The 25,989-nt window shown below is 40.4% G+C and overlaps 1 protein-coding gene across 1 annotated transcript in view; it reads left to right on the plus strand.

Annotated features, from left to right (window-relative positions):
- The first annotated feature begins 1,620 nt into the window (after positions 1 to 1,620).
- The window catches only part of ube2g1 (ubiquitin conjugating enzyme E2 G1), a 32,467-nt gene continuing 8,098 nt past the window's right edge, over positions 1,621 to 25,989 (plus strand). Inside the window, 1 exon segment of the mRNA NM_203720.1 lies at positions 1,621 to 1,794. Coding sequence (NP_989051.1) covers positions 1,749 to 1,794 — 46 coding nt within the window. The 5' untranslated portion in view covers positions 1,621 to 1,748.

A 25,989-nucleotide genomic window follows, 5' to 3' on the forward strand; every position in this document is an offset into this window, starting at 1 on the left:
ACTAGTCACTTACTAGTCATAATAGCTGTAAGATGCAGTTTTCACTCCCGGTTCCAAGAATAGCCTTTACAGGGCACACCCTTAAGCACAATACTGGGGATCAGCTCTGCCAAGAGTCTTGGGTGCCTATACTGGTGGATATCACTTTTGTACTAAGTTAAGTCTCATTCTTGAGTGAAGCTATAGCCTGCTCACTAAAAACCTTAATTCAAACTCTGAAAACACCCAAGCACAGCAGCTAACCTTATCACTGAATATGTCAGGGGCCTAGTCCTTAGCCTCAATCTCTGGTCTTAGGCTGATGCCTCACGTGGCGTTTTTACGCAGCGTATTTTCTAATTCTCTCGGCGGCTGAAAAACGCACGATATCATCATCCATAGAAATAACTTGAAAAAGAGTCGAAGCAAACCACACAATGTGTAAATACGCTAGAAAATGCCTTAGCACGGATTTTTCAAGCATTTGCCGAAATACGCCTATGTATACACAAAGTCAGCTGCCAGACCTAGCGGAAATACGCGGCGTTTTTTACTATTTCGCACTATTAGCACCATGGAAACGGGGCTGTGTGGCTTGTGCCGCGTTTTTAGACTGAAAAAATACGCAGCGTAAAAACGCCACGTGTGGCATCAGCCTAACATCCTTCCATGAGAATGCCAAACCACTGACTGAGCCTTACCCTCTTCGCCTACCTCTATGGCTCTTCTACTCCAGGAAAAAAAACACTGGGGCCTCATGCAAACTTTGTTGAATATGCTGTAAGCATCAGTTGCATTTCTCTCTCGATTTAAGTGCAAGTCTGTGGATGGAATATGGAGTAATAGAACTTAACTGTCCTGCACAATACCCTGACCTTAATTCAGCTGAACACATAAAATGGTGACTGCAAGCCACAGGCCAAGCTTATTGGACACAGCATGTTTTGATCTCCACTGACATTAGGCAGAACCCAGTGGCAGTCTTTTCTGCCTGTCACCACCAGCCACCAGCCAGTGTCAAAATGCAGCATCATCTACCCCCAGGGATGTATTAACTTCAGCTTTGGCCCTTGGTGGTGTCCTGACCCCTCAGCAGGAATACCCTAGCACCATTCCTGACCTGCCTTCATATCATACCAAGGTGTTCAGCCCTCTGAAACCTACAGGCCATGAGCAACTTTATAGTAATCCACTACTGACTACCCTCATACGACTAGAGGAACAATAATAAGCCAACTCTGGATTTGTTTTAGACTTAATTGCTCTTAACTTTAAAGTATGAAACTCAGTAGCCAGTAGTTTTCAACCTAAATGGAAGTAGCTTATTCATGTCAAAACGTGTGAAAATTTTAAAAACCAAATAGGTGGCCGAACTTGCATTTATTATAGGTTTCAGAACAAGATGTTCGACAGAAAGACTTCTCAATACTTTTTGCCATATAGGGTATCTACCCCACCTCCCTAATCGCAAACACTCCTCTTCTGACGTGTGACGCCTTTTTCACGATGGCGCAATAAAAAGACCTTCTCAACATGGCCGCCATTTCTTCCTTCCTTCTCACTCGCGCAGTGTGTGACGGTTGCACGAGGAGGAAGGGTTATAACTGCGCCTGCGTGGTGTCGCTGGAGCGCAGAGTGAGAGAGACAGAGAAGAGAGGAGCCGGGGAGGGAGAGAGAGGTGACGGGCCGGACCAGCTGCGTTGCCCCCTCCTCTTGTGCTAAACCTTGTTTCTGCTGTTACGTGTGCGTCATTTGTCTTACTACACACTATGACGGAGTTGCAGTCGGCGCTTTTGCTGCGGAGGCAGCTTGCAGGTAATAACCCTCACCCTGGCCCGGGGTAACAAGGAGTCGCAGGGGAGGAAAGGCTTTAGGGCATTGTTGCGCAAGTGACACACACACACATACAATTGTCGTTACAAAAGACTGTCTGTCAGACTTTATCTTCCCTGACACATGAGGTGCGGCCCTCCTGCTTACTGTTGAATCACAACTGGCAAGATCCCCAGTAAGCGATTGGTTTTCGGGTGTGGGATGTTGAGAGTTTCAGGGGAACAGCGGCAGGTGGGCCGCACGTTGTACCTCCCTACTTGGAAAACGCGTGTTTAATGGTAAAATGCCCCTGACGCTTGCGGGAACTGATACCGGGGCTTAGTGTGCGGGTAGGTAATTGGATTTGAAGGAATGGGGGCACGGGGTGGGAGGGGAGTGGGGAGGTTTGTATTACTGGAAATAGTTATTATGTTCCACTCTCGTTGTTAATGGGCTACTGCCCCCAGCTTCAGTCCTTGGTTTTGCGACAGAGGATGCTGGGAGTGTGAGTCCAGCAGGGGCCGTGGGCATAATGGTTGTTACAAGGAGTTGTATTAGTTAAAGGACTGGAGCGCCAGGCTGCCTTTACGTATTAACTGAGATGCGTATATGAAATTCCATATTTAGCAACTGAAAGTGTGGCGCTTAGCAGGTTCAGGTTACTGTTAGCGGCAACATAAGCCGGTTATATAGTCAGTTCCCTGCTTCTTCCATCCGTCGCCTTTGTGTGTCTTAGCCTGTCTCCTCGCTGCTGCTATTGCCCAGGGCTCTTTCTGCCTGCTGGTGACATATACAGCCCGAGCCGGCGATGCGCGCCTGCGCACTGACCCCTCACACAGGGGCCTCACAATGCAGCTCCATGTGCTGCCAGCTTTAAAGAGACAGGCCACTATCTGCACCTACTGTAAGCTAGCTTATGGTAGACATGCAAACATGCAGCAGTCACTTAATATTGAATTTTCTGCTTTACAGATTTGTTAAAAAATTCTACTGCCTGTAGAAGCTTAAAGTCTTGTGTATGTTTGTAGAACTTTATTCATGAAGCGCTGCAAGGATACACAACGATATACAATCTTAAAGAAAGTGCACACAGGATGACAACTATAATACAATAAATATGTATTAGTAACTAGAGATTAAGCATCATGTGGTAATAAAGGCAGTGGGAAGGAGGTCCCTGCTCTTAGATCTTACAGTGCATTAAGAAATGTTATCCCCTGTGACCATTTATACCTGGCTAGGCAATAATCCTGTAGCTATTGGCTTGCATTTGAATTATTCCTATAAAAGGAGGGAATGGGGTGTATTGTTTGGACTGGGCTGTTTTCTTGTATGTTTTTGATATATTTTCCACCCCACAACCATTGGACCCAGGACTAACTGCCTGTGTTTAACTTCAGCATGGAAAAATACACAATACGTTAAGAGTGGTAACTTTAGAATTTCCTGAGTGGCTACTTGATGTGGGTACATTTATTTGAATTGATTTGCAGTCGTTAACCTTATGCTATTTAAATCGGGGGTAGTTACTGATCAGTGTGTTATAGAAGTAGAGCACACTCTGCAGGCGGCTTTATTAGATAACCCTTCTGGGTTCTTTACATTAATCAGATATTAAAAGTCCTTGAGATTTTTTTTTTTCTTACGCAACCATCAGTTTAATGTGTTAATGTTACTTTTTACGTTGCAGTGTGATATTTGACATTGTAAATATTAATACAATAACTTCAATAAAAATAAGTCTCCTGCTTGTAAAATCTAGTGACGTCTAGTTTAAATGTACCTGCACTAATCTGCATTAGATCGACAGAACTGCAACCCACATTTTAAACCACAACCTAACTGTGGCCACCTTGAAACTTAGAAGTGACATCATCAGAAAAAATTCTGCAGAATGCTATATACATTGTCCTTTGAGCAACTGTTTTCTAATGCTCCTGTGTTCTTACTCATTAAATATCTGATAGGAAAAAAGGTTGTTGCAGCAAGATGTTCAAAAGTATTGTGACACTAAAGCTTTGCTCTTACAAGTTATATCGTATTAAACAAATATTTTACTTAGTTGGCTGCTGAACTCGACTGATATCCATGTACTATAGTTATCGGTCAATTTGGGAATCGGACAGACCTAAATTGTTGGCTGGTTTATGGTGCGTTGGCAGATGAGGAAATAAAGAGGAACCGTAGCTACTATGTTTCCTACTATTCCAGTCATTTATGTGCTTTGCATGAAAGATCGGACTAGAAATGTGGCCATACTATGTGTCCAGAGCAAACCTGATCAACCTGTGTATGGGTGCCTTAATAGAGACCAGTGCTTTAGATGGCCATACACAAAATGATAAAATTGTATGAAACCTAGTTTTGTGTGATTTTTTTCACACCGTGTGGGCTCCGAATTATCTTCCCAATAATTTACCCTAATGATCCGAGGAGGATAATTGTGTTATATAGGAAAACAGGATTACCGGTAATTGATAAAAACTTTGAATTCCTGTTAATAAAATCACAGGTAGTTACAGATTTTAGCTGCCGGTTGTGGTCCTTCAGAATGATTCGGCAGCTTATTGGCCTACCGATTGTTATCTGGCCTAAAATTGGGCAGATCTTGATCAAGCATATTTTATTTTACGTCGGATCGGGGACCACATCAGCACGTTAATGCAGTCCCTGATCTGACGGCACCTTTGCCCATTGTTGTAATTTGATTGTTTGGTCCTAGGGCCAAACAGTTGAAAAAGCCTGATATTGCTCTTTAGGTGGGTATATCGGAAGAAGATCAGATCACTTGGTGACCTCGCAAATCTTCCCATGTATGGCCCTCTTTATTGAGTATTCCGAGAGTATTTCTCCTGCAGGCAACTTCCCATGACTTCGGAAAGCTGAATTGATGCATAGGCCTTTCCACTAGCGACTCCTATTGTTGCTGGTGGAAAGGCATTTCGAAGAAGTTAGTCACCCATGGTAGCAAGAGTTCTTTTTAGGGCAACTAAATTGCTTAGTGGGACATCAGCCTCAGCAATGTACTTTCTTTGACTAAGCAAATTTTTTTCTTTTCAGTTTTTTAATTTTTTAGGTTGCGATCCTTTAGTGCTTATTGGAAAGTTACTGTAATTGTTTTCCTTTCCTTCATTTTAAAAGAAATGTTTTTTGACTTGACATCTACTTCAGGAATTCTGTTTTTTTGCGCTGTGAAACTGGTTCCATATTCTTGTTTAGTTTGAGGGATAACTGAAACTAGGGCTGGGCGATATACCGGTTAATACCGAATACCGGTGTGTGTTTTTTTTTTTTTTTAAACTATATTCATTTTTCAGATACCGCAATACCGGGGTGTCAGGGTACTCACCCGTGCGGCCCGTTCTCGCGCGCCTCTTTGCGTGAGCGCGCATCCCGTTGTCCGCGGATCAAAGCGTGCACATCTGTGACGCGCTGACGGCACCGGTTCTGCGCATGCGTGGGGGGTATTTAAAGCTATCAAACGCCTCCTCCTGTGCTATGTTGTCTGCGGCCTTGCCTGGGAAACTAAGCCTGCCTGATTTGCCTTACGACTTTCTGTTGCCGATCCTTCGCTTGCCTGACTGATTTTCAATACTGCAGTAATTATTCTCTAATTTATTAGGAAATGGGGTTAACACCTAATCATGCATGGAAAAAAAAAATACCGTCAAATACCGTGACACCGATATAATTTTGAAAAATACAGTGATATAAATTTTTGGTCATACCGCCCAGCTCTAACTGAAACCATAGATATTTCCTAATTAAAACACAAGCACAAGTTTTTTTTTTTGTTTGTTTTTTTTTTATTCAGCTCATGTTGAAAAGGGGTGCATACTGTCTCTTTAATGCCCTTTTTTATGCAACACCTTACTTTATTTATTTTAGTAGCCAATGACGGACACTTCCTACCAAACTCATAACCTTGCATTTATCAACATTGAATCTCATTTGCCAATTTGCTGCCCAGTCCTCCAGTTTAGACAAATCTTTCTGAAAAGCAGCACCATCCCGCATAGAATTTAGCATTATCGGTCAGCATATCAGTACAGTTATTACAATAGCAATTAGGTCATTATTAAACAAATTTAAAGTAAAGGAATACTGTCATGATTTTTATGGTGTATTTTTTATTTCTAAATGACACTGTTTGCATAGAAAATAAATCACTCCACTATTTAAAATTTTATTCTTCACCCAACAAATGTGTTTTTTTTTTTTTTTTTAAGCTGTAATACTGGTGTGTAGGCAGCCATCTCAGTGCATTGTGCCTGAGTCTGAGCTTTCAGAAAGAGCCAGCGCTACACATTAGAACTGCTTTCAAGTAACCTATTGTTTCTCCTACTCCCATTGAGTGCTATTCTGATATCTACTGGGAGCTGCTATCTTGCTACCTTCCCATTGTTATGCTGGGAGGGAGGTGATACCACTCCAAGTTGCAGCTCAGCAGTAAAGTGAGACTGACGTTTATCAGAGCACAAGTCACATGGCTATGGCACCCTGGGAAATGAAGAATATGGATAGCCCCATGTCAAATTTCAAAATTAAATTTTAAAAATTCTGTTTATTTTTGAAAAACAGATTTCAATGCAGGATTCTGCTGGAGAAGCTCAATCAACTGATGCATTTTGGGAAAAAAAACAGTTTTCCCATGCCGGATTCCTTTTATGGTTTTCTTTACAAAGTATGGCATAAGTGTATGGCTCCTTATGTGCTCAAATAATTGTGAGAATTTCCATTATGACCTAAGTTGAAGCTTTTACTAGACTTGTAATCTAAGTATCTATAATGTCCTCTCTACTCAATGGCACAAAGATATACCTTTCTTTAACATACTTTTAGGGCTCTGGCACACGGGGAGATTAGTCGCCTGCGACAAAACTCCCTGTTCGCGGGCGACTCTAATGTCCCCGAGTTGCCTTCCCCTGCCATCCCACCGGCGAACATGCAAGTCGCCGGCGGGATGGCACACGCGGCGGTGCGATTTCCCGAAATCGCCGAAAAAGACTCGCGAGGCTTTTTCTGCGATTTTGCGCGAAATCGCGCCGCCGTGTGTGCCATCCCGGCGGCGACTTGCATGTTCGCCGGTGGGATGGCAGGGGAAGGCAACTCGGGGAGATTAGTCGCCCGCGAACAGGGAGTTTTGTCGCGGGCGACTAATCTCCCCGTGTGCCAGAGCCCTTAATTTAAATTCCCAAACAGTGGGCTGGCAGCTGAACCACAGTAAAGCTTATTCCCAAGGCCTTCATTTCCTAGCACCTGTTTTTGACTTGTTTGTATAATTGGTTTCTAATCTGTTTCACATTTTAGGTTATATTTATGCAGAAATATTCAATTCAAAAGGGTTTACAAACGTTTGAGCATCACTGTAAATATAATGTGTACCCATGTCCTGCCTAGTTTACAACACTGTTGTAGGCAAGAGCTGCTAAAATGTGATGACTAGTCAGTGATGTGATATACAGAAAATGTACCTTATGTTTAAACTATATGGTACAGACACACCATAAAGCAGAGCAGATAGTGGTTTCTTGGCCTGCGTATAAGCTGTGTGCCAGTAGCCTAATACATTTTTAAAGGAATCACAGTGGTGCATTTGTCCTTAATCAAAAGAGCTGCTTATTTGCCAAGGAAAATAAATTGCAAAGAATGTACATTGAGGCCATAGGGGTGTTACATTTGCTAGGGGGTACTGCCTTGTGACAACATTTTGAGGCAGCTTCTGTGCAACCTGTGGCATACTTTACTGCAGCTTGTTCCAGTATGTAGTTTTGTGCACTTTCTCCTGGTATTAAACAGGCAACTGTGCATAAACACTGAGGATCTTGCAAAGGAATGGAAAAGAAGGAATGATGTTTGGTTTAGTTTACTGTTTAGAATAACTATTGGGACTGCTCATTCTCCAGTCATGAATACTTTATAGGGCAGTTTACACCTATATACAACCCCCCCACTGTATGTGAAAAATAAATAGATTTTATGGTAAACATATCATCAGCCCCTACGCTGTCTTATTGGGCATGTATCCACGGTAAAGTTTGCAACGTTAGTCTTGGTCTATACTCCACAGTGCATTTGCGTCCTGGCCTGAAGAGGATCACTGGAGCAGCGGTGTGACAGGGATAGCACTACCTAGTGAATTTTTCCTTTTCTTGTCCTTAAAAAAATCTGTTATTGCTTTACAATACAAATACATGCATTTTTAGGTGTGTGTGTGTATGTATATATATATATATATATATATATATATATATTTCTCCTTCAGAAAGCACTCACGGTATTTGCAAAAAAGCAAGTATTTATTTACAATAATTAATTAATCGTTTTATTGACACGTTGTATAGCCGGTTTATTTTAGCCCCTTTTTTTGTTTCCTTCTCTGTCTCTCCAATAACCTGTCACTTTCCTGCTCACTGTGTTTGGTGACTCTTTAGCTTCTAACTTACGACCTGCTCTAATTAACTTACCTATTATACTGAAAATTTGGTTCATTGTACCCAATCATTCGTTAAGTTGAACGTGATACTAGTTCATCTAACAAAGGTCTTAGTAACAGTGTCCGATACTGTCCCTGCCTAGCGCATGGCACTCAATGCAGAGACACGGAATTCGAATCCAGCCACACTGATACAGTAACAACTGAGATCACAAGATTTTTTTGTACCCTTTTTTGTAACTTTCTTTGTAACCAATTTTGTAATTACTTTTTTATACAAGTTCAAATTTGATACTTAGATATTTTTTGTTGCAAAAGCTATCCTAATGAAATGGGTGAGAGGCTCTATATACAGCACGCTTTCTCTTATGGATTTACTCTACTCACAAATATTTCTTCTTCTTCATGTATGACTGGGCATATGGGAGAGATATAATAGGGATGCCCTGTTGGTATATGTCCTCCTCTAGGGGGTACGAACACCACGTGGGCTGACCAGTCTCTACCCTTCACCACTTAATTACAACGGTCCCTGCGAGAGGGATATACCAAGTGGGGAAAGACCCTGAATTTTCTAGCGGATCAAATAACAAACTCTATGCTTGGGTACTGGCCTAATGGATCTTTCGGCGCCAGGCATATATTGTCTGACAACGTAGATCCCCCAGGCTAGTACGGGCAGAACTACAACTCCCGTGACTTCATGTGAGATGATAGATACTACACATAGGGGGCGCTCCCCTATGTTGACCGCTAGATTGCGTGCCCTCACAACCCGCTTGACTGAGCTTTGGATTGATCGCTACTGCTATCCTTATCTTGACTAACAGTGCCTACCCGTCCGGTTTTCATGACAGCTGTCACAAACCATTTTGCCGTGATCTGTTGCCCATGGAGACATAGCGACAGAGTAAGTAACCGACTCCCCTTTTCAGTATATACCAGCCAGTTATTAGCCGGGTAGCCTCCCTTTACCTCACTAGAAAGCGGCCAATTCGCCCCAAATTTCGGGTACTATACATGGCTTCCTCGGAGCAGCCGAAACTTCTTGTGATCACGTTACTGTAACTAAGTTTCCCTTCCTAATACACTTTCTTATAGTGTGGGCTTTACTTATACTCTTTACGGTATACTCTTTTCTTCCGTTTCTTTTTTCTTTTTGCTGTCTATGATTTTACTTCTACTTTAGTCCCTAGTATTAGTTCGTTATTAAGTGTGGTGCTTTGTTAGTGTTTATTGTTTATTTAGTTACTTTTTTATTTATTTTACTTTTTGCTATTCATTGTATGAGATTGCCTTTTCATTTGATATACGGGTTTGTGTGACGTCACTCTTACATGTTTTGTTCGTGTTTTTTCCCGCCACTGGGGGTATTTATGGTTTGTAATCACTGTGTTTGGCAACTTTGAGAAAGGCTGAGGTTCAGCCGAAACGTCCGTTTACCAGTTGTAAAAATAAAATACTTTTTTGCTATTCATAAGTCCTGTGAGAGCGGCCTCTTCTTCACCGATGTCTGTTCCCGTTTTCAAGGCTGCACCCAGGCAATCTATATACTGTATACGTGAGTGCCAGTGAATCTGCATTTCGATATATATATATATATAACTTTTTGTGTGCTTGAAGCAAGTGGCTTCCAAATTGTTTCTAACGGTGGCCTTAAGGTGGCCATACACGGACCGATTTTTTACTTACAAACGACCGATTCCCGAACGATCCGATGCTATCGTTAAGTTATCGTATAGTTGGTGGTGTACGAACGATCGTCGGCCCACTAAACGAGCCGACATTATCGTCCCCAAAATCGATCGGCCAGGTTTAAAAATTTTTGTCGTTTAACGATAAAATCTGCCAGTTGGTGTGAGTGTCAGACATTTGTCTTTCAACGATTGTTCTCTGCGCATGTCACGATTGCCAGCAACGACATCGATCGTACGTAGATGTACGATCGTAGGTATTTTACGATAATGATGCGACAAAATCTTTCCCGAATTATCGTTGCCCGTGGATGGCATATCGTATGGGAACTCGATCGCCATACGATCGTTTGTCGCTATAATCGTTCATCGCACAACGAGCGAAATCGCCTCGTGTATGGCCACCTTAAGTCAAAGACCGTTTCAGAAATACCATAATAAGTTGTTACTTATGGTAAAAGCAACTGCTAAAATTACACATGCTAATTACATACAGTGATAGTATTTTAGAAATTAGACGTCCAGTGCTCTCTATAAGCAAAGTTCAGTAAGCTTACTGGTAACATTTCCCCTCCCCTGCATGATCTTTGTTTGCTCTGAGCTTTTTCACACACAAGGTTTTTGTTCTATCACATCATCCAAGGGAGACATTTCAGTTTCTGCTGTGTGCTGTGATATGTTGCTAGGTTTTTAGGAAATAATGATGGCTAAAATCCTTATGTTAAACAAAGCATAATAGCATCCTATACTTTTTTTTTTGTAAACTTTAAGAAGCAGTCATCACTGCAAAAGCATAGATCTAAAGGTGGCCATACACGTGGCGATCTGACGATGTTTCGTACGACCATCGGTCGCACGAAACATCATAAGATCCGCCACACACCATTCAGGGCTGAATCGGCAGGTAAGGAGGTAGAAACAATAGGATTTCTACCTCCTTCTGCCGATTCAGCTCTGAAGGGAGAATTTTGGTCAGGCGCCTTCTATGGCGCCCGATCAAAATTTTCAAACTGGTCCAATCGGCGAGTCGTCCGATATCAGCAGCTTCCTGTGATATCGGTCGACTCGCCGACATGCCATACACGCACCGATTATCGTACGAAACGAGGTTTCGTACGATAATATCGGTGCGTGTATGGCCACCTTAAGTCCCTTTAAGGGTTCCACAATTTGTTTACAATGTGTGACACTGCAGTAGATTGTGTTGTAACTTGTTTCTTTTATCTTGCCTTGGATGTCAAGGGTTATTTGCCTATACAGCATAAAAAGTTAGGCAACTTCTATCACACCAATTTATTTCTCATCTTGTCAGGGTAGTTCTATAAATTAGTGTGAATAAAAGTCCATTGAGTTGCACCCAGCTCGTTTGACACCATTGATATCCCTGGTTGTTGGCTCTGAACCCTAAATAAAATAAAGTCTTTAAACTTTTGATCATGTTTAAAATCCTCATGCTATGTTAGATATATGCAGTCAGTAAGGCCCATTATGCATTTGCTAGCCTTTTTTATTCCTGAACCTTTTTGCAGCATGTGTAGATCGACAAAATTATTGTTTCGTCTGTTGTACAGTACTCTAATGTAACATTTTCAATATCATTACTGTTGTGCTCATGGTAGTTATCTGCTTGCCTCATTGGTATCGCTAGTAAGCCAATTTCTGTCTCGTGCAAGTCTGTGATCAGTCCTGGCCAGTTAAAATAAAATATCTGGCATCTGACCACTGTCGGTGTGGGTGGGTATGTCAGATGACCTGGAGAATGCCTATTTGCTCTTCTAGATATTTACAGTTTAAAAGTAAATTTGGGTGAGATTTCAGGGGTGAACAGTTATTTTATGCTGTAGATATTCACACCTATAACTGAAACCCCATATTTTGATATATTTGTAACCTTGTTATAAGGCAAAGGGGACCTTGACAAACTGTTGGGGGCGGCTTGAAATAAAGTAAGAAAACCACGCTCTCCCTGCACATCCTAAAATATGCCATCAGAAGTAGAATAACTGGTAACAAATTGTTCAGGAAATGTTCAGCAGAGAAGTACAAATGGCACCTTTTAGGGCTCTGGCACACGGGGAGAGTCACCCACGACAAATCTCCCTTGTTACAGGCGACTAATCTCCCCGAACTACCATCCCACCGGTGAACAGGCGCCAGTGGGATGGTACACGCTGTGCAGGCGATTTGCCGAAATCCCGCCGCCGCGTATGCCAGCCCACCAGCCACTTACATGTTCGCCGGTGGGATGGCAACTGATGGCAACTCGGAGAGATTAGTCACCCGCGAACAGGGAGATTTGTTCCATTCCTGCCTGCTTGTAAAGGCTCTCCTTCCCCCTCACCACTAGACACAGACACCGGAGCTGAAAGCAGGGAGCGTGTGATGTCACGCCGGGGGGCGGGGCAAGGAACCAGGAAGGAGCGGCGCACAGAAGAGCACACCGGGAATCAGGTAGCAGAGGGTGTTAGTTGGAGGGAGGGTTAATTTTTCAGCACATTTTAGGTGCTGAAAAACTCTGCTTATACTCAAGTATATACGGTATATATTTCCAGTTTTATTGCCATTTTAAGTAATAAGGGCCCACTCCTGGTTCGGGTGATTCACTGTTCTCACACAAACCAAATGCGCACCTTTAATCATAATGAATGGGCAGAGCTCTGTACTTTCCAAACTTCTTCACATTACGGTTAGAGCTGCATTTTTTCATGTCTCATTTCATTATCTCCTGAGGAAGCAGAAAGACCATTATAAAATAGTGGCTTGGGGTAAAAAATATAAAGGGTGAATGTTATAGGGGCCATAGATTAAATTCTGTTGTGGAAGGGAGTAATCTGTTGAAGCTATATAACATGGTAAATAAATATACACTATCTTGTAGATTGTAAGCTCTTTTGGGCAGGGCTCTCTTCACCTCTTGTTTCGGTTATTGATTGCTTTATATGTTACTCTGTATGTCCAATGTATGAAACCCACTTATTGTACAGCGCTGCCGAATATGTTGGCGCTTTATAAATAAAAAATATTTGTACCCACAGTCTCTCACTTCAGAGATTGCTCTGCCTTTTGCTGCAAGTTCTCCACAATCTCACCCTCCAGTCTGTTCCCAGCACAGTCTCCTCCCCTTTTGTTAATTTCTCTCCTTATCCAGGGTACCTTCGGTTTGTTTGCTCTTAATCCGGCCACCCATAGGTGATGTAATTGGTGGTTTATTAGATTCAGAACTATCCAAAGCTGTGTGCCCTGTAAGGATATTTATGTTGTGTAACAATAATACGTTAAAGTTAAGTCAAATTTTATTTAACCTCACTAAAAAGTACTTATACCATAAAAACAGATTCAGTCCCAGTTCGCTGTCCAAAAGCAAGCGCCGAGTGGTGGAGTCCGGTGAGGGTTTTGCAGGGAGAGAAGCACAGGGCTTGCCGCTGCTCATCTGTCTCTTGTAATGTCATGTATTTTTTTTTTTTTTTTTTTTTTATTTGAACCTCCCCTATATAAGTGTTTAATTCTTGGACCATTTTAAAATGACTAAATTACTATATTGTAGAAATACCGAAATATGTATTTGCCTATGTCAATAAACTAATATATATATATATATATATATTTTTTTTTTTTAAAACAGACACAATGTAATGTTAACCTTGATCTCTTCATGACTTTACTTTTCTCTGCCCATTTCAAGACATACTTTTTAATCCTTTTACCCACTAAATGTGAATGCTTTATAACAGGACAGATTAAAATGTGCCGCACTTATTTAGTAACTATCAATGAATTAAAACTAATTGCCAGTCAATGGAAACCAGATAAGTAATCTGAAATGTTACATTATTGCATATTTATAACAGCCTTTTTTTTTTTTTTTTTTTTTTTTTTTATTCCATTTCTGATTTGATCTCTTTTGTGCTCCATAACTGTACCTTCTGACCTCATACCAAGTGCTGGGAAGTTCAGCTGATATGTATGCTGTGGTGTTCGGTTACAAGACTGCTGAGATGCTATTTATTCCTCATGATTCCCTGCCCCCTAACTTGGTATAGATTGTCAGCTCTCATGGGAAGGGTTTTTTTCTCTTGTAGTAATACCATTTCTAGTTTGACAGCGCTTAACGCTTTCAGTGCCAGCAAATTTTAGTACTTCATTTTTTCTAAAATGCCAGCTGTTTAACATATTGTGCTCTTTCACTTCAGGGGTATATCCTTTGCGGCTATTAGTTAACCTAGAATTTTTTTTTCTTTTTCCTCAAGGCATCATAACCCTAAAGGAATACTGTCATGGGGAAACATGTATTTTTTTCAAAAAGCATCAGTTAATAGAGCTTCTCCAGCAGTATGCTGCATTGAAATCCATTTTTTTTCAAAAGCGCAAACAGATCCTTTTTTTTTTTTTTTTCCTGTATTTAATTTTGAAATTTCACATGGGGGCATATTCTTAATTTTCCAGGGTGCCACAGCCATGTGACTTGTGTTCTGATAGACTTCAGTCATACTTTACTGCTGGGCTGCAAGTTTGAGTGATATCACCCCTTTCCCAGCAGCCAATCAGCAGAACGTTGTGGAGGCAGCAAGATAGCTCCCAGTAGATATCAGAATAGCACTCGATAATAAGAAATCCAAGTCCCGCTTGGGACTCCTCCAGTTACATGGGAGTAGGAGAAAGTGTTACCTGAAAGCAGTACTAATGTGTAGCGCTGGTTCCTTCTGAAAGCTCAAACTCAGGCACAATGCACTGAGATGGCTGCCTTCACACCAAAATTACAACTAAAAAAAATTAAATAGAATTTAAATGGTAGAGGGAATTTTCAATGAACAGTGTAATTTAGAAAATGTATACCATAAAAATCATGATAGAATCCCTTTAAATTTCCAGGATTCCCTTTTTTTTTTTTGTTTTGTTATAATTATTTTAGTCTGCACCTCAGACTGTAGGAACAGTGCTAGCATCGTATGTACTGCCTGTCCTAGGCAGCATAGGGCAGACAGAGTATGGCACACAGGCAGCATAGGGCAGACAGAGCATGGCATATGCAGCCTGTGGGAAGTGAACCTGGCAGGGGTTTGTTTTGGGAGTTTGTTAGCAGTTGGAAATAACCATTAAATGGTTCCTAAGGTGTGTAATTATGTGCTGGGGGTTGCTGTGCTTATCTGCAGGGGCAGAGGAGGCATATGAATTAAGTGTCTTAATATGACATAATATAATTCTTTCACATATGAATGATGGTTGATATCCCTGCAGTGAGGACCAAGCATTTGGGTTTTTGCTGCACTATCACCATAGATAGTCAGTGACTAGAGGGGGGGCTACTTGGGACATAACTGTTTAGCTAGTTTTTGAGCATACAGGTCAGATTCAAAAGCAAACTAACTGAGCCGTTATGTCCCATATGGCCCACCCACTTACGTAATGGATTGGTTACTGACTGCTAACAGCTTAGAGAGTTGTAAGGAGGAAGTAGTGTTCTGACTATTATGTTAAACATTCGTTCATTACAGCCCTTTATAGCTTACTTTTTTGGATAACTTTTTTGAAAATATTTTTATTTTACACAGCCTATCGATTTTACCCAGTTTCAGTTTTACACTGAACTGTTCCTTTAAGGTCCTAATGAACTGAAGCTGTGGCACAGATGGTTTGTGAATGTGATATATTTTTGACTGCGCACCACAAACAAAAAGCAAATAGTATAGACACTTATCAAATATAATTTTTTTTTTTTATTTATTTTCTTACCCACAAGGTATATGTTAGAAACTGTGTTTCTCCATATTTTTAGATGAACAAATTTATTAAATGCAGTTTTTAGTTTCATCAGTTTAGTTTGTGCACCATTTTAGTTTCTCTTGCCCTAAAATATACAGACACCAGTTTCAAGGGTATTGCTATACTGATAAGCTGGTAAAACAGAATCTTTACTCCAAGTAATTTAATGGGGAATAATTACATAACTGTCATGTATTTAATAAAATAATCCAGAATATAGAATGTTAAACCAGGGAACATTTTGACTGTTTGCGTTTTTAATAATTTTCAAATGATGCATGCTGTAAACAGTTACTTTTTAGAATTAGATTGGCTGCAATCGCAGGAGCTTAATACAGTGCTATAATGTAGTGTTTCACTTAAATATGTAATACTTTAATTTGCACTGGCACTTGAAAGTGCAAAATTCACCCATATTCTATAAGGCTACAAGGTGCACAAAGCTAATGTTTTTTTCATTTGGCTTAAAGGACATGTAAAGACTACATTTGCCTAAAATGTATATCAGTTGGGCACGTCTCCCCCACCCAAATGACATAATTTGTATTGCATATATCCCCTTCGTTTTCTAGCACCATCACATTTTCCCAAAGCAAATAGCAGCTTTCACCTGGTGGATATTTTTTTCTCTGATTCATAATCAGATACATTTAAATCTGCAAACAGCAGACACACACAGACCCTTTTTCAGCATACATTTCATCAAGAATACAGGCTCACACAGGCAGAACTGTATTTTTGATAAAAAAAAATGTAAGCAAGACAGCTTGAGCTGAGTTTCTATGGAAACCAGCAATGCAATCTCTTCACTGGCTGCTAGACTGGAGGGCGTGTTTAGTAATCTGAGCTTGACAACTGAGCATGCCCACAAGCTACAAGTCAAAGCAAATTCCTGAGGGCGGGTGCTGAGTGGGTTACAGGAGGAGAAGGAAATCTAAGTGATAAAGGGGATGCTGCAGCCTTTCTATTAACCTCTGCACAACCAGTGTGGCAGGTATTGAAAGATTTCAGAGGTTCACTGATAAATTTTTTGTGTGTGGGGTTTACATGTCCTTTAATGCAGGAGAATGTGTATTGGCAAGTAACATGATGTCTCTGTAAAGGTAAATTCATTATTAGTTGTACCTGGATGGTCACACCTCGGTGATGTCAGACCAAACTACCTTGTTAGGTTACACCCTTATTGTAGGAAGACTCTAAAGGGTTTTGTAGAAGGATGAGAAGGAAGGGAAGGCCATCTTCTATAGACTGTTATAAGCAATTCTAATTTTTAAAAATAATAAAACAGTACTAGTCTCTGTAATAATAAAACAGTACTAAGACATATATAAAAATCTAATTTGTGCTCCTGGTGTATAAATCAAGTTTAAAGACCTATTTAATCACATATTGTTGGTTTTTCTGTAAGAAAGCAAGTGGTTGAGTGGCCTTAATGAATGCAGGTATGTAGGTTTATTAATTTGCTAAGTAAAGGCACAGCCTTTTCCTGAATATTTTTTTTTCCAGGCGTGCATGAAATCTATGTGCTTGTATTTCCATGAAGTCAAATGTTAGTTGGTGACTAAACTCAAACTTGGAAGGTGTAGATACCGCTCATAACTTCTGAATTTAGCCAGAGGGTTTTTCTGCTTAGTCATGTTTAATTGTTGTGAGCTGTTCAATAAAGTGCCTGCACAAACAAGAAAGAGACGTACAGAAAACAGTGACTCTTCTGTGCTTTTTGCAGTTCTCTCGTTCAGGGTTTAAGGGGTCTTCTCACCCCAAATGTGTACAAAATACAGTTTATTAAAATAGAGGATTTTAAACTGCTTTAGTTCTATCAGATGTGTAGGTGACTGCACATTGGCTGGCTTTTGTAAAGTGGTCCACATGGACACCAGAACTTTTAGGTAGAGGAGGCATTGATGAAACTTCATAAAGCATTAAAGGGACTCCTATCACCTTTAAAAAGAGCCCACACCAGGGTTGCCACCTTTCCCCCTGCTGAAAGCAGTGTGGGTGGTGGTCACAGGACAGGACAGTGACATCATGGGGACAGGGCTGTGATATCACCTGGCAGGGGGCTATAACAGGAGGACAGTAATAAATTGACTGTTCGATCACTCAATTTTCCAAATAAGCAGAACCAGGCAGGCAGTTTTGACCTGGGCAGCCCTTCCGAAAACCAGATGGACTGGGCCAAAACCGAACAGGTTACAGTCTTAGTGCACACTCTGGGCGGAAGAATTTTTTTTTCTTTTTTTTTTCTTTAAGAAAAAACCTCCATTGAGCTCTGTGGCCCATGTTCTGGTATGGGTTGCTATTTTGGGACAGATACAAATGCCCAATCGGCCCCAGCTTGCTTGTTTTGCACATCTCTGTGGTTTAGTGTCGGGAGACTTGTCCAATCATTCTGCAAATGGACTTTCCTTTGTAAAATACTCCATTCAGAGTTTGGCTCTGTTAGCCTAGCACCTCCTGTGGGGAAACCATTTTTAATGAGTCACCCTTTAACTATAGGTCAGCTATATTTTTATCCTTACTTACTAAAGAGCAAAACTGGCTATTTCAAAATTTTACCTACAGTGAACATTGACATGACCCATATGTTAATGTGCACACATGCGGGTTATGACAACAGCATACACAGAATTCCTCTTTTAAAACTTGGTGGTTTACCTGTACATCTAGATACACCTTTTTCAGGATGAGCAAATTAGCATTCTGAAAATGCTTTCTCCCTGTTGGTTGAAATATAAAAAAAAAATCCTATTGGGCAATTCTGGAAAGCTGGCTATTGCATTTGAAAGCTGGAAAGATGTAGAAGTGGAAGGCAAATAATTCCAAAACTATAAAGACCAATTACAAAGTTACTACAAATGGAAGAATATATAATGTACTAATAGTTAATGTAAAGGTGAACCACCCCTTTATAGTATCTTTTATGGTAACTCTACCCTCAGTAGAGTTAAGCTGGCAACACCCAAATGTTGAAAGCAGTCAGTAGCTTAGTGTCCCTTGGGCTCTCAATAATTGGCCTGCCTAAGCAATATCTGTCTTAAAATCAGCCAGATATTTATCGTGCAGGTTTGTGATCACATTGGGTTAACATAGGCCTAGAAGGCCAATAATCAGATTAGCCCAATTTGGTTGGTGGCTAAATTAGGACAAGATCCACTTGCCAAACTATCCTATATAGAGATATGCTGTGTATAAACCAACCCCTCTCATAGTTATGTGGGAAAAAACATATTACTAAAGTTAAAATGTAGGTTAAACCACTTGCCGCTGAGCTTCTGGTGCACGACTTGTGATGTCACATTTTGCAGCGTGCCGAGTGGTATAAAGGGATAACACTCGGCTAAATTGTGCACAAGGCATTTTACAGAAGGCCCTTTAGTTCTTAAGATGTAAAACTACATCTACAATTACTTTATCTATTGCAATAACTGTTTTTTTTTATTCTTGTCTCTTTACAGCTGAAGTATATATTTTCAGCTCCCTCATTGGCTGTTAGACTCCAAAACAAATTTATATAGTAAGATACATCTAAAGGTGGCCATACACGTGTCCCTTACTGATTCGGCAGCTTGTAGGCCCATGTAGGGGGCAGGAACGACTGGCCTGCCCGACCAATGTCTGGCCTGAAATTGCCCAGATATCAATCTGGCAGGTTAAAAGATAGTCGGATCGGGGACCGCATCGGCTCGTTGATGCGGTCCCCAAACCGACTGTGCCCTTAACAGTCATTATAATTCACCCATAGGTTGGGATATCGGGAGAACATCCGCTCGCTCGGCGACCTCGCCTGGCGAGCGGATCGTTGCGTGTATGGCCACATTAAGTAACCATTAGGAACACAGGAAAGCGTACAATGCTTATTATATTAACAATTTATGACTTTTGTATGCAGTAAAGATTGGAATCTAACATGTATATTGTTAAAAGGAGATCTGACCTATGTGCTTCCAGATACAGTTTAATAAAACCCAGGTGTTACATTGTAGTACTGTATATCTGAACACAATTATATTTTTCTATCTTCAGCTCTCCAGCTAGTAACATGGACTTTTGACATTTTACTGCCAATAGATTAGCCACATAAGTACCACCTAAAACACACTATTTATTATACATAAAGCTTTACCTTACCTGAGTAAAGAGTCCTAGAAGCTCCCTCTGTTAAAGATAGCAGCTGCCATTTTAGCTTGGTCTCAATAGATTCTGTGCTGCTGGTAGCATAGATCACACATTCTGATAGGTGGAGAGAGGAGATTCTGGCCCCTGGAATTAAGGATTTTTCTGAGAGGAAGTCTGATACCGAAGTACATGTTTACACAAAAGACAAGAAATTCTGTGTTTCTTTTGATAGAGGACTTGGCTTTTCTGTGAGTGCTTATGGCTGTATTTACCTTTCTGATAAAGCTTACTTAGTTTTTACCTTTCCTTCTCCTTTAATGACTAAGGAGCAAGGAGGAGACCGTTTTGTAACACTGCTTACTGGTCTTGTTTGGACTAGGTAGAATCTTGTACATACATTAGGACAGGGTTGCTGCTAACAATGAGTGTCAAATAGGATGTGTGACCGAATATATTTTTTTATTAATGTTTTCTACTTATTTCCAGAAGCCCACCACTTTACCTAATTCATAACTAATTCCACAGACCTCCACCTTATCTCAAACCTGTTTAACTATTCATAGTAGCCGAGGATTTGGATTCGGCCGAATTCATGGTCCTGGCCGAACCGAATCCGAACCCTAAAAATCGTATGACTTTGTCACATAAACACGGAAGTTGAATATTTTTCCAGAATTTTCAACATTAACCCTTCCAAAACCTAATTAGCATATACTAATTAGGATTCAGTTCAGTATTGGGCCGAATATTTTACGAAGGATTCGGGGGTTCGGGCGAATCCAAAAAAGTAGATTCATTGCATCCCTATCCAGTACTACATAGAAGTTACATTTTAAATGTCAAATTAATTTTAATAGAATTAAACTACAGTGCACATAGTGAGAACAAAAGGCAAAGTTAAAAGGAAATTTTAAAAGACCTTGAAAGATGGTTACTGGTGTGTCTGTCATTTAATCAGGGAGTAGTAGTCTGCATTAACACTAAAAATAAACAGTTAATTAAAGTTAAATAGGCTATTAGCCATGGCCAGTTAAAAGGTCGAAGCAGGTGTGTTTGGAGGTTACTTTTAGCTAGACAACACCCTCAGTTTTCCAGTAGAAGTTTTGTAACAGTTGGTAACCTGATAAATATTGCACTTTTACATAAGCCACCATTTTAGATATATTTTAGAGACCTACATTGTTCAGTGTTATTTACCTTTTTTTTTTTTTTACTCGACATTTATACAATTGTCTAACAGAAAGCTGTCCAGCTGGAGGCCTGTGGGCCAGATGTGGCCCTCCAAAGGATTTTTATGGCCCCCCAGTCTGCTCAGGGACTCCATCGATGTCATTACATGACATGATTCTATTATAATCTGGCTCTCAAACATTCTGTATGAGAAATAATTGGACCGCTACATGTAATAAGTTGGGCAGCACTGGTCTGACAGACAGGTAACAATTTTTTATTTTTGCTGTTCCGATTTTGTAAGTAATTTTAAAGTTTTAGTGTGTCGCTTCATCTGTTGGTAGCTCTTATTTAGGTTTATTAGAACTCTCCATATACAGGTCCTTCTCAAAAATTAGCACATTGTGTTAAAGTTCATTATTTTCTGTAATGTACTGATAAACATTAGACCTTCATATATTTTAGATTCATCACACACAACTGAAGTAGTTCAAGCCTTTTAGTGTTTTAATATTGATGACTTTGGCATACAGCTCATGAAAACCCAAAACTCCGATCTCAAAAAATTAGCATATTTCATCCGACCAATAAAAGAAAAGTGTTTTTAAACAAAAAAAAAGTCAACCTTCAAATAATTATGTTCAGTTATGCACTTAATACTTGGTCGGGAATCCTTTTGCAGAAATGACTGCTTCAATGCGGCGTGGCATGGAGGCAATCAGCCTGTGGCACTGCTCAGGTGTTATGGAGGCCCAGGATGCTTCGATAGCGGCCTTAAGCTCATCCAGAGTGTTGGGTCTTGCGTCTCTCAACTTCCTCTTCACAATATCCCACAGATTCTCTATGGGGTTCAGGTCAGGAGAGTTGGCAGGCCAATTGAGCACAGTAATACCATGGTCAGTAAACCATTTACCAGTGGTTTTGGCACTGTGAGCAGGTGTCAGGTCGTGCTGAAAAATGAAATCCTCATGCTTCAATCTGCTGAAAAGCTTTATGGAGATGAAGTGCTCCAAAATCTCCTGATAACTAGCTGCATTGACCCTGCCCTTGGTAAAACACAGTGGACCAACACCAGCAGCTGACATGGCACCCCAGACCATCACTGACTGTGGGTACTTGACACTGGACTTCAGGCATTTTAGCAATTTTCCCTCTCCCCAGTCTTCCTCCAGACTCTGGCACCTTGATTTCCGAATGACATGCAAAAGTTGCTTTCATCCGAAAAAAGTACTTTGGACCACTGAGCAACAGTCCAGTGCTGCTTCTCTGTAGCCCAGGTCAGGCGCTTCAGCCGCTGTTTCTGGTTCAAAAATGGCTTGACCTGGGGAATGCGGCACCTGTAGCCCATTTCCTGCACACGCCTGTACACGGTGGCTCTGGATGTTTCTACTCCAGACTCAGTCCACTGGTTCCGCAGGTCCCCCAAGGTCTGGAATCGGTCCTTCTCCAAAATCTTCCTCAGGGTCCGGTCACCTCTTCTCGTTGTGCAGCGTTTTCTGCCACTTTTTCCTTCCCATAGACTTCCCACTGAGGTGCCTTGATACAGCACTCTGGGAACAGCCTATTCGTTCAGAAATTTCTTTCTGTGTCTTACCCTCTTGCTTGAGGGTGTCAATCATGGCCTTCTGGACAGCAGTCAGGTCGGCAGTCTTACACATGATTGCGGTTTTGAGTAATGAACCAGGCTGGGAGTTTTTAAAAGCCTCAGGAATCTTTTGCAGGTGTTTAGAGTTAATTGGTTGATTCAGATGATTAGGTTAATATCTCGTTTAGAGAACCTTTTCATGATATGCTAATTTTTTGAGATAGGAATTTTGGGTTTTCATGAGCTGTATGCCAAAATCATCAATATTAAAACATTTAAAGGCTTGAACTATTTCAGTTGTGTGTAATGAATCTAAAATATATGAAAGTCTAATGTTTATCAGTCCATTACAGAAAATAATGAACTTAATCACAATATTCTAATTTTTTGAGAAGGACCTGTATAATCTATTCAACTATGCCACCTCTTCCCATATAACAAAAAGAGCTTAAAGTACTTCTCCTTATTTTGAGGTATCCCTTCTGCCTTTAAAGCACTGAAGTGCTTTTTTGGTAGGAGGATTTTTCTTGAAATGACATAAATACCAGGCAGGCAGCAGGAGTTCCTCTGTTATTTTGCTTTAAATTGTTGAAAAGCTGTTCCTCCATACCAAGGGGTTCTGATTCTGACACTGGCAGAGTGCCCAGGAATGGGAGAAGCCTTTCAGTGATGATTTAAACAAAGTAAACTCTGAACTTCTGCATCCTGCATAGAATGAGTTATGTTCTCCCACACAAATTAAAGAAAGGGAGGATAAGATCGATGACTGCTCATATGCCTGTTGAATTGCTTTTTAACGCCAATGTCCAAAGTTGTGGAGAGGTGCTCTACATATAACCATGTTAAAAGGGCACGTCATTTTTGTATAGGGATCACATAGTGGATGTGATTGAAAAAAAAAAAAATACTTGTGTGACCTAATTTAGCCATTCTCCTTTTTTTTTTTTTTTTTTAACCAAATAATATCATTGAACAACAAGACAAACAAAACAGCATTGGTATAAAATGAATGTCGGTAGTAATGAGAGTCCAGACCCTGAGCAGTCCTGTATAGTTGAGAGCCTTGGGAATTTTACTGAGGGGCAGTTGTCGTCAGTGGGGGGTCACCTGGGGAAAAGGGGACTGGGATTCCGAGGCAGTCTGTCCAGTGATGCCAGATTTGCATATAGGTAAGTATTTTCCCTCTTTTGTCCAGTATAGTCCGTTCTAGGGCTGCAGTTTCGTCCTCTGCCTTTTTCATTCTTGAGATTTTGGGGATATCCTGTCTTTCCAGTGCAGAGTAAGTATTCTCCTGGCATGGAACAAGCTCTTTTCCTTTTAATGAGCAGTCTGACCAATCCTTGGATCAACATGCATCAAAAGTTAATTTCATTAAGTTTCATTAATTTTGTTAAATCTCACTTACCGAAAACATTCAGCTTCCTCTTAAAACTGTTTATGCTGTTGCCTGTGCAACTGCTTTAGGGAAAGAATTCCACAACTTTACCCTAAAACCTAAAAAGGATTTTTTTTTATGTTGTGAGAGCTGTAAAGTCACATGGGCACCTGTTTAAAAGCAAACATTTTATTGGATGCTATGGGTTATTGTGCCTGGGCAAACACCCATGCATCAATACTTATGTTATTAGTCTTGGGTCTATTAAAAAGAGCCTTCATTATCTGGTTCCTTCACTGCATAGACAGGGGGAAAAAAAGGCTGATGTCCCATGGAGAGAGTGTCACCTGTGTTAGATCTCTGCTACCTTGGACAACTAGTCTTTCCAAAATGCTTTTCCACCGCTGCGGTTTTCAGAAGTTGCAAAGTTTTCTTCTACAGAAAGCAAAGCGGTGCGTCGACCTTTCCACCAGTGATTCATTATAGGTCTATCACAGGTGACTAAATCTCTCCATGGTAAATAGGCCTAACAGTTGAGAATTTCTGCTTTTTCACTTCACTGATTAACCAAATGGACCTCACTCTGATACTAAGGGTCCTGCACTTTCTTGCTTTATTTTTTTTTTTATTTGCATATTTTACAATGTCTGATTCATTGGACTCTACAATACGTTTTAATTCTCTATTATAGCTTGTCTGTTTATTTGCCTCTTTGTACCTACTAAGTTTCAGCATATTTTTTCCTACCAACTTCTATCAAACTATAAGGGTGACAATGTTCCTTGCTTACAAGACTATTATCCTGACATGTATATTAAGCAGCATTTTAAAACCATTATTTTTTCTCTTCTGTGTTTAACCCCGTGGAAAGCTTTTCCCAGTTGTTGCAGAGATGCCCTTATACTGCCAGTTTGCATGTTTAAAGTTTTAGTATCTAGGTTATCTCTTTGCATCTTAATCTTAAAGGAGACCATGATATGATTATTAATTCTAAAGACTCGCCCTCAGAAATGCTAGAGGTTAATTATTATTAGTTATTACCAGATCCAGGTAGTTTCCTGAACTACATGAAACAAAAGCATATTTACAAACCTGCTAGCTTTTCCTGACTTTGCTATTACTCTTTATTACTCCAGGCAATGCCTGCATAATTGAAGTCACCCATAAAAACATGACCTGGTTATAAAGGCTTTTCCATTTGTAAAATTGCTGGGCTTCATTATTCTCCCTAACACTGTGAATTGTAGCATACGCCAAGGATCATTTTCTTTGTAACCTTAAAGGGGAGCTATTATGAAAATTTAAATATAGGCTTCATCTTGCTGAAATAAACTTTAAATATAATCAATTATATTATGTACTTTTATTTTAAATGTATTCTTCTCTAATCCTTCTTAGTCTTACTCCTCTTCACCCTGGAGTCAGATTTTGATTGAGAGTTAGGTCTAATACATCCTTTGGGGTGCTCCCTCTGCTCAGAAGATGTATTAGAGCTCACTCTTTCAAAATAACCAGGAAGACTATCTTTCTATATGCAGGATTTTATGCCGGGTAAGTTATTTGTTAGACTTTGTGCTGCAGTCAGTAATTTGCTCTAATACATCTGCTAGTAAAGAAAGACCCCTTATGATGTATTAGACCTACCTGTTAATAACCATCTCATTGTGACTACTGCATGAAGAGACAAATTGAGAATGGAGTAGTAAATAAATTCATATTTGTGATGAAGTTTTCATTTTCACAATAGTTTCTCTTTAAGTCCAGCTGAAATCTCTGAAATAGGGCTACCACACTTGCACTGATATCACTGATAATTTATTGCCCAGTCACATTTTGTTTCAGTGTGCTCTGTTTGCCATTGTCCTAAGGGCATTTAGCACCTTGAGAGATAAGTGCCAGGGGTGTCTCAGTTAGGTTAATATTTGAAGGGAATGTAAACTTCTTGCTCTTCTTAAGGTGGCCACACACGTGGCGATCTGACGATGTTGGTCGCACGAAACATAGTCAGATCCGCCACACACCGTTCAGGGCTGAAACAGCAGATAAGGAGGTAGAAACA

Source organism: Xenopus tropicalis, chromosome 2 (assembly GCF_000004195.4).
Source record: "Xenopus tropicalis strain Nigerian chromosome 2, UCB_Xtro_10.0, whole genome shotgun sequence".
Taxonomy (NCBI): Eukaryota; Metazoa; Chordata; class Amphibia; order Anura; family Pipidae; genus Xenopus; species Xenopus tropicalis.